This window comes from Limulus polyphemus, unplaced genomic scaffold, assembly GCF_000517525.1.
Source record: "Limulus polyphemus unplaced genomic scaffold, Limulus_polyphemus-2.1.2 Scaffold319, whole genome shotgun sequence".
NCBI lineage: Eukaryota > Metazoa > Arthropoda > Merostomata > Xiphosura > Limulidae > Limulus > Limulus polyphemus.
This window is the reverse complement of record NW_013665929.1, coordinates 581892-599236: the sequence shown is the minus strand read 5'-3', so window position 1 is coordinate 599236 and position 17345 is coordinate 581892. Positions and strand designations below refer to the sequence as shown.

The window sequence follows — 17345 nt, the reverse complement described above, 5'->3', positions numbered from 1 at the left end:
CTGAAAGGGCGAGCATGTTTGGTGGGACGTGGATCCGAACCCGCTACACTCAGATTGCGAGTCGAGCATCTTATCCACCTGGCCATGCCGGGCTTTATAAGTCTTCACTTTGCTTCATTAAGATTGAGTGGAATAATTTCCTCGTCATTTAACAATCAAGCTGAAAAGTATTTAATTGATGGTTTTCATGAATATGATGTCAAAATTATGAGTTAGAATCACAAGCGGTTGTTACTTTTCTACAAACCTTGATTTTCCAAAAGATTAATGATACACAGAGTACAATCTTCACACCTTTGAGTCATCAGGCAGGAACGTCACATAATTAGTTATATTAAGGTAGATTTTTGTTTTGGTATTCTTGAACACATTTCTGTCCTTATCTGATGTAATTATTGCAATATGTATAGGAAAGAAACATGTGAAATCCAATAACATGTTTTATTTTAAATAACTTACACTTGTTATCTGATGTACCTATTATAATAACCGTAGAAAAGGAATATGAGAAAACGCAATATGATATTCCATTTACAAACACTTACTTACTTGATGTAACTATTACAGTAAGTGCAGAAAAGGAATATGGGAAAACGCAGCAAGATATTCCATTTACAAACATTTCCTTATTTGACGTAACTATTACAGTAAGTGCAGAAAAGGAATATGGGAAAACACAGTAAGATATTCCATTTACAAACAGTTCCTTATTTGACGTAACTATTACAGTAAGTGCAGAAAAGGAATATGGGAAACACAGTAAGATATTCCATTTACAAACAGTTCCTTATTTGACGTAACCAATACAGTAAGTGCAGAAAAGGAATATGGGAAAACACAGTAAGATATTCCATTCTAAATCACTTATTTATCAGATGCAAGTATTGCAATAGTGGTAAGAAATGAATACAATAGAACAGCAGGAAGCCTACGGACTTAAAGCGCTAAAATCCGGGGTTCGATTCCTTGTAGTACACACACAACAGATAGCCCATTATGACTTTGCTATAAAGAAAACAAACAAACAAAACAAACCATACAAAGAGAACCTAACAATATATATATTACATTCAAACAAGTGATTACCTGCAAAAATTTATTTTCTTTCAAACTTTTCTTAATTTACCAAGATACTACTAACATAAACATAATGAAAACTTAAAGAAGATGGCGTATTAATGACGGCCTTTTCTGGGTATGAACAAGAATGTTGTGTTTGAGAGAAAGAGAGTTTACAGAAAAGCCAAATATAATGACCCACTAACTATTAACTTCTACTACATTTACTGAACTAGTTTTCACTAGTCGTGTGTTTTGAGTTTAAAAATTGGAGAAGAAACACGACTCTCTGTTTATTTTACTAAATCTGAATACAACTTACAAAACCTTGATAATCAGTGTCTCACAATTATATAAAAAACAATATCTTTTTTTACTGATATTTTTTGTATTACTCTGAACTGCTGAATTTTTATCGACTTTTATAGAAAAATATGTGATTATTTTATAATGTCTTCTCATGATGACATTAATTGGCTTGATAGGCCACAATGACTAGTCAAATCAGAAAATATCTGGCATTTTCAGCAAACATAAGAAACAAAACTGAATAAAATTTTTATCGATATCTTGTTTACTGTTGCCTTGGGCTGCAAATTATTGACCGAACAATACAAGGGTCGGCCATAAGAGTTTCAGCTTGAAACTTTTTTATTTTTTGGTACTAAACCCTAATTTGTAGAACATGCGGTTACGTTGTCATATGAGTAATCCGTTAAGTAAACAAGATCACTATTTACTAGCGATAAGTCTGAAGGCTTATGACTAAAAACCGGGTTTCACTACCCGTGGTGGCCACAGCACAGATAGAGCACTGTGCAGCTTTGTGCTTAACAACACACAAGCAAACAAACCCTTTCTTGCAAAAACATTCTCAAAGTATTCACATTGCAAAAACAAATCATTCTTTTTAGTTTAAAGGAACGACTTTCATTATCCATCATTAGTATACTTGGATTCATGTGGTATCAAATCTTCTTTCCAAAACACGTAGAAAAATGTTTTCGAATGTACTATTTGCTGAATTATTAATAATAACTTTTAAGTGAATGTAAAGAAGAGTTACGTCCAGTGCTGACGAGGCCTTTCGTAAATTCCAGAGTACTTGAGGCCAACCGGAATATGTCATAGTAGTTGTTGATACGCTACTTATATTAGCAAAGAGGCTGAGAACAACTGTTTATAAACTAGATTCAGTTGCGAATAGTAATTGTCATAAAAAGTTAGAATTAGGGCAAGGATTATTCAAAATTATATTTATTTATTTTTTACTGCCACATTATATTAATTATTATTTTCTTGAATTAACCTGTTCATCATGATTCAGAACTAGCGAACCACCAAGTTAGTCTTCTTGACCTCGAGATGGGCCAAGCGATCACAGAGTCAAGGGAAAAGATTACATTAATAATTATTGATAAGAACTTCTGAATGAATGTAAGGAACAATTTCTAATATAATGTTTTGTGTGGATTTGAACCCTATAGCTTTCTGTTTTACAATCTAACTTTACATTAAGTTATTCCACGTTGTTTAAAGTTGCTAAGTGAAAGAAGTGACGTAATTCATTGTAAAACTAGTGTAATTTACATTGTTGTTTGAAAACAGTTTTGGTTGAACGTTTTAAAGGCCTTATGTATGTATGTAAGTATGCGTGTATGTATATATTTCATAAAAGATCTTCCTATTATTAAAAATGGATATATCAACTAATAGCTGCCACGGACGAGATGCCATCATTGTTGGCACGTAACTTTAACGTCTATATTCATGACCTTCAAAAAAGTATATCAGTTATAAATCTGTGTCTATAGGTTGCTATGGGGACTAAAGGCTCCGCCCCTCGATGGTCAGTCTGGATCGATAATAAAAAACTACCACCAATCACAAGTAGGCACGAGAATGTTAACAGACGACTGCATCAAAAGTGTTCTGAATATGTATTGCAATATATCTGTAAGTAGCTATACAGCTTTGAAATTTCTGATTTGAGTGCCTATCTATTTTGTTTAGAGTTATTTCATTAAGATGCAGTGAACAACCTCTTACACGTAAGGTTTGAATGTTTATTGTTCACACTCGATACAGTAAAAATAGCTGCTACATAAAACAAGAGATCCTTCATTCCTTCGTTTTCAATACAAACTAATTGATATACTGCAGACAAACCATTAATTTGTTGATTAGATAAGACGAACAGGGACATGTGCAACTACAAGATTGTATGCGACCAGCGTTCTTACTTACCATTCTACTATCCTTAAAAGTTTTTACTTTAGTTTTAATGATGCTAAAAGAAAAAGAAAATTCAAAGTTACCAAGCAAATGGCTAATATATAACCATACAGGTGTAAAAGGCATTCTGGCGTTTTCGTGCGATAGTCACATGGCAGTTGAGAGGCGCAAACGCATTATTTCCATGTCTCATGATATATCCCGAGGAGAACGAGAAACAGCGATATTAACGAGTGTATCATTCATAACAATTTCATCATTTGCGAAGAAAGGGCGTTTGGTACAAGAATCGCTGCAATTGAAAAGAAACCCATCGCCAACGTAAGTTTCTCTGCGTTACGTCTTCCTCATGCAAAACAAATTTTTTTCTGGAAGTAAGCTCATATACAGTAATTGAAGTAGTTTTAAGATTTTAAAGTATAGACAACAAAATATTGAAAATACATTTTTTTGTGAAATTTATAGGTTAAGGATATTTTTAATAAATTACTAACTATTATTAGTGTTTTATAAGTTCTTTATTTAAACTTTAAAGTTTAATTTTTAGACTCTTAAGACTGTTGAAGATAAAAAAAAACCTTACTGAAACTGATATGTATATATTCCTCTAAATTCAATCAGTACTTGTAGAATATTCTATTATAGTAAGTTATTTTAAATAGCTTTGCATAAAATTTTAATCATGCTTTGGAGCGGTTTCAAGTTTGAATCAGGGTACAACGCTTGCAATAACCGATTAGTAATAGCACTTCCCGCTAGGGGATACCGATAAAATCAAACATTGCAAAAACATACAACATTAGGAAAAGAGCACAATATCTCTTCTCCACCCAGAAGGGCCGGACGTAGTTTAGTGAGTAGCGTTCCTGTACTGTGAATCTGTTCTACTCAGAAAGGCCGGACGTAGACGCTACTCACTAAACTACGTCTGGACCTTCTGAGTAGAATAGATTCACAGTACAGGCACGCTACTCACAAAAGTACGTCCAGCCTTTCTAAGAGGAACAACTTCACAGTATAGGACCGCTATTCACTAAACTACGTCCGGCCCTTCCGAGTGAAAATGATTCATAGTACACGCACGCTACTCACTAAACAGTACACGCACGCTACTCACTAAACTACATCCGTCCTCTCTCAGTGGAACAGATTCAGAGCACAGGCACGCTACTCACTAAACTACGTCCGGCCTTTCTTAGTGGAACAGATTTGAATCATTCACACTCGGAAGGACGTAGTTTAGTGAGTAGCATGCTTTTGCTCTGAATCTGTTCCACTGAGAGAGGCCGGGCGTAGTTTAGTGAGTAGCGTGCGTGTACTGTGAATCATTTTCACTCGGAAGGGCCGGAAGTAGTTTTGTGAGTAGCGTGCCTGTAATGTGAATCTATTCTACTCAGAAGGGCCAGACGTAGTTTAGTGAGTAGCGTGCCTATACTGTGAATCTGTTCCACTTAGAATGGCCGGGTATAGTTTAGTGACTAGCGTTCCTGTATTGTGAATCTGTTCCACTCAAAAAGGCCGGACGTAGTTTAATGAGTAGCGTTCCTGTACTGTGAATCTTTTCTACTCAGAAAGGCCGGACGTAGTTTAGTGAGTAACGTTTGTTTGTTTGTTTGTAATTAAGCACAAAGCTACACAATGGGCTATCTGTGCTCTGCCCACCACGGGTATCGAAACCCGGTTTCTAGCGTTGTAAGTCTGCAGACATACCGCTGTGCCACTGGGGGGCAGTGAGTAACGAGGCTGTACTGTGAATCTGTTCCACTCAGAAAGGCCGGACGTAGTTTAGTGAGTAGCGTTCCTGTCCGGTGAATCTGTTCCACTCAGAAAAGGCGGACGTAATTTAGTGAGTAGCATTCCTGTACTGTGAATCTATTCCACTCAGAAAGGTCGGACGTAGTTTAGTGAATAGCGGTCCTATACTGTGAAGTTGTTCCTCTTAGAAAGGCTGGACGTAGTTTAGTGAGTAGCGTGCCTGCACTGTGAATCATTTTTACTCAGAAGGGCCGGACGTAGTTTAGCGAGTATCATTCCTGTACTGTGAATCTGTTCCACTAAGAAAGGCCGGACGTAGTTTAGTGAGTAGCGTGCCTGCACTGTGAATCATTTTTACTCAGAAGGGCCGGAAGTAGTTTTGTGAGTAGCGTGCCTGTACTGTGAATCTATTCCACTCAGAAAATGCGGACGTCGTTTAGTGAGTAGCGTGCCTGTACTATGAGTCTGTTCCACTTAGAAGGGCCGGGCGTAGTTTAATGAGTAGCGTGCCTGTACTCTGAATCATTTTCACTCAGAAAGGCCGGGCGTATTTTAGTGAGTAGCGTGCATGTACTCTGAATCATTTTCACTCAGAAGGGCCGGACGTATTTTAGTGAGTAGCGTGCCTGTACTATGAATCTGTTCCACTCAGAAAGGTCGGACGTATTTTAGTGAGTAGCGTGCCTGTACTATGAATCTGTTCCACTCAGAAAGGCCGGACGTTTTTTAGTGAGTAGCGAGCCTGTTTTGTGAATCTGTTCCACTCAGAAAGGCCGGACGTAGTTTAGTGACTAGCGTTCCTGTACTGTGAATCTGTTCCACTCAAAAAGACCGGACGTAGTTTAATGAGTAGCGTTCCTGTACTGTGAATCTGTTCTACTCAGAAAGGCCTGACGTAGTTTAGTGAGTAGCGAGGCTGTACTGTGAATCTGTTCCACTCAGAAAGGCCGGACGTAGTTTAGTGAGTAGCGAGGCTGTACTGTGAATCTGTTCCACTCAGAAAATGCGGACGTCGTTTAGTGAGTAGCGTTCCTGTCCAGTGAATCTATTCCAATCAGAAAGGTCGGACGTGGTTTAGTGAATAGCGGTCCTATACTGTGAAGTTGTTCCTCTTAGAAAGGCTGGACGTAGTTTAGTGAGTAGCGTGCCTGCACTGTGAATCATTTTTACTCAGAAGGCCCGGACGTAGGTTAGTGAGTAGCGTTCCTGTACTGTGAATCTGTTCCACTCAGAAAGGCCGGACATAGTTTAATGAGTAGCGTTCCTGTACTGTGAATCTGTTCCAGTCAGAAAAGGCGGACGTAGTTTAGTGAGTAGCGTTCCTGTACTGTGAATCTATTCCACTCAGAAAGGCCGGACGTAGTTTAGTGAGTAGCGTGCCTGTGCTCTGAATCTGTTCCACTGAGAAAGGCCGGACGTAGTTTAGTGAGTAGCGTGCCTGTACTGTGAATCTATTCTACTCAGAAGGGCCGGACGTAGTTTAGTGAGTAGCGTGCCTGTGCTCTGAATCATTTCACTCAGAAAGGCCGGACGTAGTTTAGTGAGTAGCGTGCCTGTACTATGAATCTGTTCCACTCAGAAAGGCCGGACGTTTTTTAGTGAGTAGCGAGCCTGTTTTGTGAATCTGTTCCACTCAAAAAATGCGGACGTAGTTTAGTGAGTAGCGTTCCTGTACTGTGAATCTATTCCACTCAGAAAGGTCGAATGTAGTTTAATGAGTAGCGTGCCTGTGCTCTGCATCTGTTCCACTCAAAAAAGGCGGACGTAGTTTAGTGAGTAGCGTTCCTGTACTCTGAATCATTTTCACTCAGAAGGGCCGGACGTAGTTTAGTGACTAGCGTGCTATTACTGTGAATCTGAGAGTCAGTGGTTGGAGTTCCGTTGCCGTAAGATCGAGTTTTGCAGTTTGGAGTCGACGATGCGTTATAAAAGTGACGGTCAGATCCCTGTACATCTTCAGACATGAGCAATTCAAGAGTAAATGATAGGTGCCGTTGACTAGCTGCATTCCCAATTTCTCAATTATTTCAAACTTAGGAATGGCTAGCGTAGGTAGCTTTGGGCGAACGTGTGAAACATACAAACCTTTTTTTTTTTTCTTTGGTTCAGTATCCCACGAACACTGGCATGTTTGTGACTAGTACGTCTTTGGTAAATGTTACATTGCAAATTTTAGAAAACACACATTGTATTTTATAAACTTTTCCACCCTATAAAACCAAAATATCTTCCAGTTATGTTACGCGGATAATGTCATCACCATAGCAACGATTTTAACGTCTGTTTTACACCAGTGTCGTTGTCGGTGGTATAAAAACGTCTAAACGGTTTAAGTTTTAGATCAGTGCTTCTCAACCTTTTCCAATATCATTCATCCCTATAAGTTTTTCCCAACAGCTTACTCACCCCAGTTCGAAAAAAGACAAAAAGGCACAAAATTAAAATGCAAAATTCTTTATTATGATTTAAATATACATCAAACTACAACTGGAATGAATACAACGTAAAATAAATAAAAATAAATGTATTTATAAAATTACAACTAAAATAAATAACAATAACTAATGACTTTTGGATCTTGAATTTGTTGTATAATTGATAATACTCTTGGATAATCTTATAATAAATATGCCAATGAATACGTTGGCGGGTCCAGAATTTTCTGAAAAGAGAAGGGGGGGGGGGATAACCTAGTGGGGCTAGTGATCAAGGAGCCCGCTTAAGTGAACTAGATATTAAGGAATTCGGTTCAAGAGACAGCCTTACTCCTACTCAAAAACTCTGTGAATGTTTATTTTCGTAAATCTGACAAGCTTATTGCATGTTTCCGGTTTCTTTATGATGAGTTTATTTTCGTTTTGTTTAACTAAGTGAGTGCCCAATAGAATGAATCCAAAATACAACTACAACTCATTCCACGTGTTTATCACGAGAATATTTGCAGACATTAGGCCTAATGACTTGAAAATTTTCATTTCAAAACTACAAGAATATGATGCTTTTTTGCAACCGCAGAAAAGCTTTACACTGATTGAAAATTATGTTCTGTAACCTGTGAAAGGTACACTTTGTACACACTGTTGACAAGTTTTTGTTGTCTGTATCCAGTCTAGACTGATTAAACCATCAAATCCAATCATTTTCGTCTCTAAATAACCAATTAAAATTAGAGAAAAAAGTAAAGTTTTCTTCTAATTATTTTGGTTCATTTTTAATGTTTATATCATCTGTTATGTTCTTTATGAAACAAAAGATTTAATCAGAATATAGAGAAATGTATTCTTTTGATTTTTTTCTAATTTTTTTCGAAAACTGTTTACAGAAGTTTTCATTGTGACATTATAAGAGATTGTATCTGATATGTAAATAGCAAGGGTGTGGTGCGTTGATTAACATGCCCAGACTGTGATTCAAAGATTCATGGTTCGCGACATTTTGCCGCAACAACGTGCTCCGCACTTCGTGGCTGTGGGTGCTTTTAGTGTTAGCCATTCTTTGATTTATGTATCATTATTCAACATGTTTTTAAAATCAAAAAATGAAAATATCCTATGAAAATATGAAAGCCATTAAAAATCACGGACTATACTTCACGTGCTCGCCATTTCAGCCGTGGGGGCGTTACAATGTGACGGTCAATCCCACTATTCGTTAGTAAAAGAGTAGCCCAAGAGTTGGCGGTGGGTGGAGATGACTAGCTGCCTTCCCTCTAGTCTTTCACTGCTAAATTAGGGACGGCTAGCGCAGATAGCCCTCATTTAGCTTTGCTCGAAATTTATAACAAACAAACAGACTATACTTCAAGTAGTAATTAATCGTTAAATATCGTCCTTATTAAACATGAGAAGACATCCAATGAAGCACAGAACACTGCTTCAAGTGATAGTCGGTCATGAAAAGTAGCCATAATTAAGCAAAAGAAGACGTCTGAACACGAACGATGCTTCAAGTTGTAATGATTGATTACAAATTGTTCTATTAGAACAAGGAAACACACCTAGTGGAGCGTGGATTCTGCTTAATCGTGAACCAAGATAGTGGTTCATAATAAGGATCGTCTATTTGTTCTTCTTTATTATTATTTAATATTGTTGCACCAACCTACAGCAAAAACGGTTGTGAGTATTGTAGTAAAACCTAGGTAATTTTACTAAACGCATTATTGAGCATTGTGTAGGGTAGTTTTTAAGTTTATGTGACTACCTATCAAATAACAGCGGCTATATAACTGTTGACACCCAATCGTTTTAATGTAGTCTGTGGTTTATATGGAGCTTGGATTACATCCATGGCCTGCACGTAGCTGTATACGTGTATGCATGTAGTATATAGCTGCATGCAAGCCGTGCTCGTTCGTTTCTGGCAGTTATTTTGATTTAAAAAGTAATTATTTCCGAAGAAATAATTACTTATCAAGGGTGCTCGAAGATTAAGCAATCCTCCTTCACCCCGCTCGTGGCCTAGGAATATGGGCTTAGCTTGAGAAACAGGAAATTAAGTGTAAATCAGAGTAAACTAAACTAAACGGCCGATATAGGACATATGGTCCATCAGGGCGACGAGATCTGTAAATCCTGTGCCAATAATTTTATGGGGGGGGGCGGGAATACTCCGAGAAAACCCACTTTCACTGGTAACGATCAATCCGAGAAGAAGTAAGTAGGGAAGGCAAAGTGAAGTCCGGTGCTGGGGGTAGATTAACTTTTGAATGAGTTGTGGATTCTCCTGATGTTCGATTATTAACTCATTGGTGCAACTCTATGTTGCGTATCATCTGTTTATGTATAAGGTTCCTGCCCTTTTGGACACAACGCTGCTAACAGGATCACAGTTTTTTTACCATTGCATGATCGATTTCGGCCATGTTACACAAACGTCTTAAACGTTACACAAACGTCTAGACTGTCCTCCACAACCGATATATTTAAGCCGTTGTTTAAAAGATAGCACCAAACTGAGTTTCGAGCATCGGATCGGCAATCTCGATGATAGCTGATAGTAAGTGTCGAATTATAGCAAACACTGCGTGATTGCGAATTTTATAGAGTAGCCATCATTGAAGCTGACTATAAGGAGTGGCAAGAATCGTGCAAGCAGGAGATGGCGAAAATTATGGTGATTCTAGGCGAAAGTGAGGCAGAAGTTTTGTAGCTATATAATTTATTTAGAAAATATTTATTTTCAGATAAAACATACAGCAGCGACGGCCCATCAGAGTTTAGGATCGTCACAGTGGAAGAGGGTCGTAGAGGTGTCACGACCCAAACTCCATCAGAAATGGAGGAGTGGAGGTATAGTAATATACTCAGTTCATAATTATTAATTAACACGTTTTCGACCCTGTAAAGTTTTCAAAATGTCACTCTAAAAGGAAATCTACCCACCTGCAGCAAAACCGTGACCGGCCTTTATGATCAGGGGAGAGGAAGAAGGGGGAAATATAACAAGTATAAGTATTAAGAATGCTTATTTGTATACATATGTTGTTATATTATGGCACATAATCCTATATTTGCATTGAAAATATATGCATCTATCTGTACAACTTAAAAAAACTATGAAGTCTGCTTGTATATGTGTATATAGATATAGCCAACATGCACTGCATGTTTAAAACTCATGCGGTTACAAAATCCAGTCCATGCACCATTCCAGTATAGTTCAGTAGTCCCTCCAATCCAGTGTTTAAAGACTTCCCATATAGCTACAGGGTATAAATATAGTTGGTATATATATATTACAAACAAATACATAATATGTGGTATGTTGATCACTATGCATCATAGTGATCATTCATGCAGTGCCACTATCAATGATATCATTGTGGCAATGATATCAGGAACAATAATCATTCAATCTGCCTGAAGCCAATCCAAAGGTTGTCATTGTTCCAGAAAAAGCATCATACACCAACTATGTATTTCATTAAACTAAACTGTTTCAAATAGGTCATTATTTCTATTATACAGATTTATGTCCAGGAGGGTCATAAAAAAAAACTAAAGAAACAAGATGATTACAAATTGTTAATTTAATAGGGATTTTCAAAAAATTACAGAAACAAGATAGCTAGCGTAAAGTAAAAATGCAATCGCATAAAAAAGTAAACAAAAAACCTTAAAGTTTGAGCTACAAATCCCTATTTTGAATTTCCTAAATATTATAGCTTTTAGACTTGGAAATAATGTCAACACTACGTCTCAAAGCTTAAGCATGTTTTTCACTTTAAGCTACCTATTTTGTTTCTGTAATTTTTTCAAGATCCTTATTCCTCACTTTTTAAATTAACATGATCTTGTTTCAGTAGCAATAATTCATTACACACGGTCCTAATAAAAGGAGAAAACAATCAATGAAACATTCACTTTACTTAAATAGTAATGATTCATTAAACGTGGTTCTAATAAAACAAGATAAAACAACCAATGTAGCATGGACTGTAATACAAATAGTAATGATTCATTACACTTGGTTCTAATAAAACAAGAGAAAAACAACCAATGTAGCATGGATTGAACTACGAATAACAATGATTCATTACACGTGGTTCTAATAAAACAAGAGAAAAAACAACCAATGTAGCATGGACTGTAATACAAGTAGTAATGATTCATTACACTTGGTTCTAATAAAACAAGAGAAAAACAACCAATGTAACATGGACTGTAATACAAGTACTAACGATTCATTACACGTGGTTCTAATAAAACAACCAATGTAGCATGGGCTGTACTGCAAGTAGTAATCATTCATTACACACGGTTCTAATAAAACAACCAGTGTAACATGGGCTGTACTGCAAGTAGTAATCATTCATTACACACGGTTCTAATAAAACAAGAGAAAACAATCAATAAAGTAATAAAGATTCTAATACTGGTTCTAAAAAACAACAACAATGAATTATGGATTGCACCACAAGTAATAATGATTCATTACACGTGGTTGTAATAAAAGAAGAAAAACAACAAATGAAGCACGGACTGTACTACAAGTAGTAATGATTCGTTACACACTCTTCCCAATATAAGATCGCACTCGATTGAATAATTAAGCGAAAATTACCCCCACACACCCAAACATTTACATATTATACAAAATAATTCTCTTTATAACTCCATTCAGCAGGGATGAGTTAAGCCAATCTTTTTTTTTTTTACACAACTTGCACGCTCTCAGATTTATTCTATTTAAAACACATCTTTCATAGAGTTAGGAGCTGAAGTTAGCGCAACTGTGAAGTACTACACCACCTAACAACATTATATTGTGTCTGTTTGTAATAAGTCGTGTTTAAACCACTCTAAACATGAGTTGGAAAACTGATAAATGCGTTCCTGCACAAAAGCTCCCTTGCGTGGTTGTCTCTGTTCGTGAATATTGGACTTTGAACGGATTGTCCTTTAGAATGCGGTTTTCCGTTTTGATAGTTTTCTCCACCCTCTTATAACAATATACTATTTTTCATTTAAAGGAAGGCACATGTAGACTAGGTTGGAATTTTGGGACCACGTCCGGCCATATATTATATATGACAAGAATAACTGGTTCCATCTATATATATGTCGCACCATTTCAGAACAAAAGTACAAGTTTTACCATTATTATTAAACTTCATCATCAAATGTATTCGGTCTCTCATAAAAAACAACAGCAACCAGCGTTAACTAAAGGAAACATCTGTACAAGTTCGTCCTTGAATTCAGTCTGATAATCAGCTAAAATGGATGAGTGAAACGAAATATTTTATTTATTAATATAAAATATATAGTAATGAAGAATTGATGATATTCGGTCAAAGTTCAATATGCCTGAAATAGGTTTTGATATGATGTAAAGCAAAAAACAAATTTAAAAAAGGTGAACCGCGCTCGTTGCTCTAGAGTGAATTATATGAGGTTACAAAGTCCTTACCATGAACAAATGAAAAGTGCAGTTTTAAAGCAGTATCAACTCAGCTGAGCACGAGCTTTTCTAGAAGTATCACGTCTTTTGGGTCACAATGAAATCAGTCCTTTTTGCTTTTAAAAAAGTTTATAGATTTGGAAGCTATTACAGTCATACTGTACCTGATGGATTATTGTGTGAAACCTCCAATTTTCTACTTATCTATCATTTTCTGTTTATATAAATCCACATAAATGTATACAAAATCTTCACAGCATTCCGTTAAGTCTTTCCGTTGTTAGTACACTATAATATATGTTTTTGCTATTTTTTCTTCTTCTAACATTTTCGCTTAAAGCTAGAGATGGCTTATCTTCGTGTAGCCGTTCCTAATTTTTAACTGATAAGAATAGAGGGAAGGCAGTTAGTCAACAGAACCCACCGCTAACTCTGGACTACTCATGTCTGACTGAATAATGGGGATTTACCATCACTATTATATTGTGTCCACTGCCCCCACAGTACAGGGTGTGTTTCTGTGGCCACGGGACACAACTCTCCGATTCACCCTAATCACCAGACACATCCGACCTTTTCATAGAATATTTCTAGAAAAAAAAAAGAAAAGTTGGTCATCACCTTATTTTGCTTTGTTGATTTAAAAGAAGTTAATATAAAACATCAAAAAAGTTAAAATGAAGTGGAATGAAGCTAAAATAGACATCTCGTTAATTTCAACCTTATTGTTTTTAAATTTTCTATGACTTTTCAGTGCCATGTGGTGTTTCAAAAATACCACTGCATCATCATAATGGGCTTATAACTTAGATTAAACCTAAACATTCACTGAAAAGATACAAGTTATTATCCGAATTGTAAGTTATTTTTATTCGATAAAAATGTGAAATTACTGTGTATACGCACTTAATTAATTAAACATGTCAACATTGAAGCTCAAGACCGTTTGTTTGCGTCTGTAGCTGTTACTGGGTTCTGTGAGTCAATAAGTATTTCGAGCCAGGTGTGGCCCAGTGGTTAGCGTGCTCGGTCAGTGAATCAGAAGGTTCACGGTTCGCGACTTGTTGCTGCGAATACACGCTCCACATTTTGGAAGCCAGGGTGTGTTATAAGATTGACGGTCAAATCCCACCATTCGGTTAAACGAAAGTAGCCCAAAGATTTGGTGATTGGTACTGGTGACTGACTGTCTTCCGTACAGTCCTAGTTCGGCAAAGAGCCACTTGTGTAACAAACAAACAATACATTATTTATTAGGTTGTTAAATAGTGACATAACAACAAGGAAGATGGACTAACAGTCACTAGCTGCCTCAGTTTAGATGATCACTTTCAAAACAAATCTGATATTTCTTGGTGGCTGAACTTCTCGATGAACAGCTTTGCTTTCGTATGTTTTATAAAAAAAAAATACCCTCTAATAAGCCCTTAAATTAAACCTTTACTGTCTATCTGATCAAAAATTAAATTTAAAGATCATTTAGGTATAAAATTCATAAATATAATCTCGATGTGTGTTCTTTATTGTTTGGTTTACTTATGCGTTTGAATAAAATGTTTTAATTGAATTATTATTTATAAAACAATAAGAATTAGGATACTTAGTTAAAACGATTCGTTATGCTATTTTTAAGTTACTTATTAAATAATCACATTAAAACCTCTATTTTTATTAACAACTAGAGTAATTTATACACTTTCAAATGATCTGCAAAATTCACAGTTTGATAGGATCTCCATGTTTCCGAATCTCCAAAATACTTTAAATGTTTTTTATTGGGATCTGCTGCTGTGCCTATTGACCAAAGAGGGCACCTACATATATGCGTAAAATTATTAAAATATTTTTGTTTAATTAATTTTTCTGGAAAAAAAAAGATTGGTGAGTTTGGTATGTTCACGTGAATGAAAAACCAGTTCCGTTATCGTCCGAATTTATATTACCTATAAAGAAATGTTTTGAAACAACCCATTGTTTTATTTAATAGCTTGCAATTCCGAACGAACGAAGCTGAACAAGTGAAAGAAGTGTAGAAAAAGCAAGTAATTTACATAGCTCGCAGGTTTAAAGGAAAAACTAAAGAAACCTTGAGTGACATATAAAAAGACTGACCTTGTTAAATAAGACTCCACTGGAAGATTTCAATAAGGACGGGGTTGTGAAAATAAATGAGCGCGTAAGATTCGATAGATGTATTGAGAACGATTCTCTAACTTGTTATCTACACGTATTTTTACTGATTTCGAATATTTTCTAAATATCCATATTGACAAACTTGAAGAAGGAATATCGTGAGATCTAGGCTAGTTTTTCGTTTAATGTTTGTGCCCCTTATGTATATATACATATTCCTTTACATATGCCACAGGTTATACAGTTTCGTCAAGTTCTTTGTTGCACAATCAGCTGACATTAGGAGGATTACAGAATACAAAACCTTTTTAATGCTTTACGTTCAGTTTATTTTCTTTTTTATTGTGTTTCACCGAGTACTAAGGTCCCATTCCGTTAATTTTATAACCCTGTAACATAGCGGTAAGGCTAAGGGCTTGTAACGCTAAAATTCGGGGGGGGGGATTTTCCATAGTGGACACAGTGTAGATAGCCCATTGTGCAGCTTTGCGATTAATAACAGACTAAACTATTAAATATTTTGAGATTGCGCCATCTAGTGACGGAAGTAACATATCTATTAACATAATATCACGCAATTATTAATTCTGTAATGAAATGGATAAGATAGATCGCCCAGTTTATTATTGTTTAAAATGTCATAAATACCACAGACATTTTAAACGAATTTTTAATCTTTTTTTTTTTCGTTAAGGAGGGATGTATATGAGAGTCCAAATTTTATAACTGGTAAATTTTTCTATCAGTTAATTTACGTTTGCTACTTCTTTTTGCACGCAATGACACTTTCAAATTTTATGTTTAAGGCTTGGCGTGTCCTAATAGCTAGTGTGCCGGGCTGCGAATCGAAAAATCCCAGTTTCGAGCCGTGAAGCCGCTAAACATGCTCCGCTCGTTTATGTATATGGGTACATCATAAAAGTGACAATGAATCCCATTATTTGGACCAATGAGCCAGGAAAAGCCTTTCTGCCGGTAGGTACTGCTGACTGTTTCCCCTTATACACTGATCAGTAGTTCAAAATTAACGACAGCTATGCTTGAATCCTGGTCAGTTAGTCTACGTCGATATAAGGTGCTGTTGAAGTCGAAAATGTCAATTCCAGGTTTGTGTTTAATAGTTCTATTGTAATGTTAGTTTGCTGATTTTTTTGCTTTAAAAAACACTAAAAGGTAAAAAAAAGCAGTATTTACATGTTTCCAAGCGTATTAATATTTATGAATTTTGCATTAATTCCACTCCTCAATTTGACAAGAAAGTTGATATCATATTTCATATTATTGTTACATGCACAACTAAATAGTTGGATCATTGCTAAATCAACATTTTAACACATAATGTGAAACTTTTATCGCTCATTAAACAGATTCAGATTCTGTGATGGAATTCTAAATCGTCAGTGAGGTTTCACTGAGGGAAAATGACTCATAAAATCAGATCACATTAGTTGCTTGTTAACAATCGAACAGCATTTGACGACCATAATAGGATCATAATCTTTACAGACAGTATATCATTTAACGACATCCAATGGTTATATCTTATTATAACTACTGGAAGCGTTATGACAAAACATCATTGGTGTACATTCTGTAGGGAGAGGAACTGTCTTCCATCTAACATTTGACTTCATTATACTGTGCATCGTGAATGTGCTCGTTGTAGAATTCGATAATGAAATCAGGGGGCTATGACATTTATTCGGCTTAACTTGTAAAAAAAAAAGAAAAAGACTGAATCGATTTGCATACCATACAAAATATGTCCAAGCTGCGTCCTCTTACACTGAATTTTCTCACTAAAAAAAAGGTAGAAGGAGGTTTTTTTAGGTCTTCTTCTGTACAAAGTACCAGAAATCACAAATTTTGATAACAATAAAGATATATGTGTTTAAGAAATATTAAGAACATGAAACTAGCAAGTTAATGTTTTCAAATTGTTTTATATCTTACCGTTAGCCCCCCAGTGGCACAGCTGTATGTCTGCGGACTTACAACGCTAGAAACCGGGTTTCGATACCCGTGGTGGGCAGAGCACAGATAGCCCTTGTGTAGCTTTGTGCATAATTAAAAACAAACAAACAAACAAACTTACCGTTAGACAAAATAGCTATTCACATCATTACTTTACCATTTTTTGTTTTTAATTGTTTTGTGTTCACCTGAAATTAAGTAAATTTAAAATCACCTTGCATATCTCATCATTTCAGAAAACCTACGAGGATAGAAAACGCCCCGCCCCCCAGTGGCACAGCGGC

General features: G+C 36.1%; 1 protein-coding gene across 1 annotated transcript in view; it reads left to right on the top strand.

The window, feature by feature from the left end:
- The window catches only part of LOC111085302, a 48664-nt gene that overhangs the window by 21699 nt on the left and 9620 nt on the right, over positions 1 to 17345 (top strand). The window contains exons 2-3 of the mRNA XM_022383233.1: positions 2874 to 3015; positions 10235 to 10340. Of these exons, the coding sequence (XP_022238941.1) occupies positions 2874 to 3015; positions 10235 to 10340 (248 nt within the window). The remainder of the gene's footprint in view (positions 1 to 2873; positions 3016 to 10234; positions 10341 to 17345) is intronic.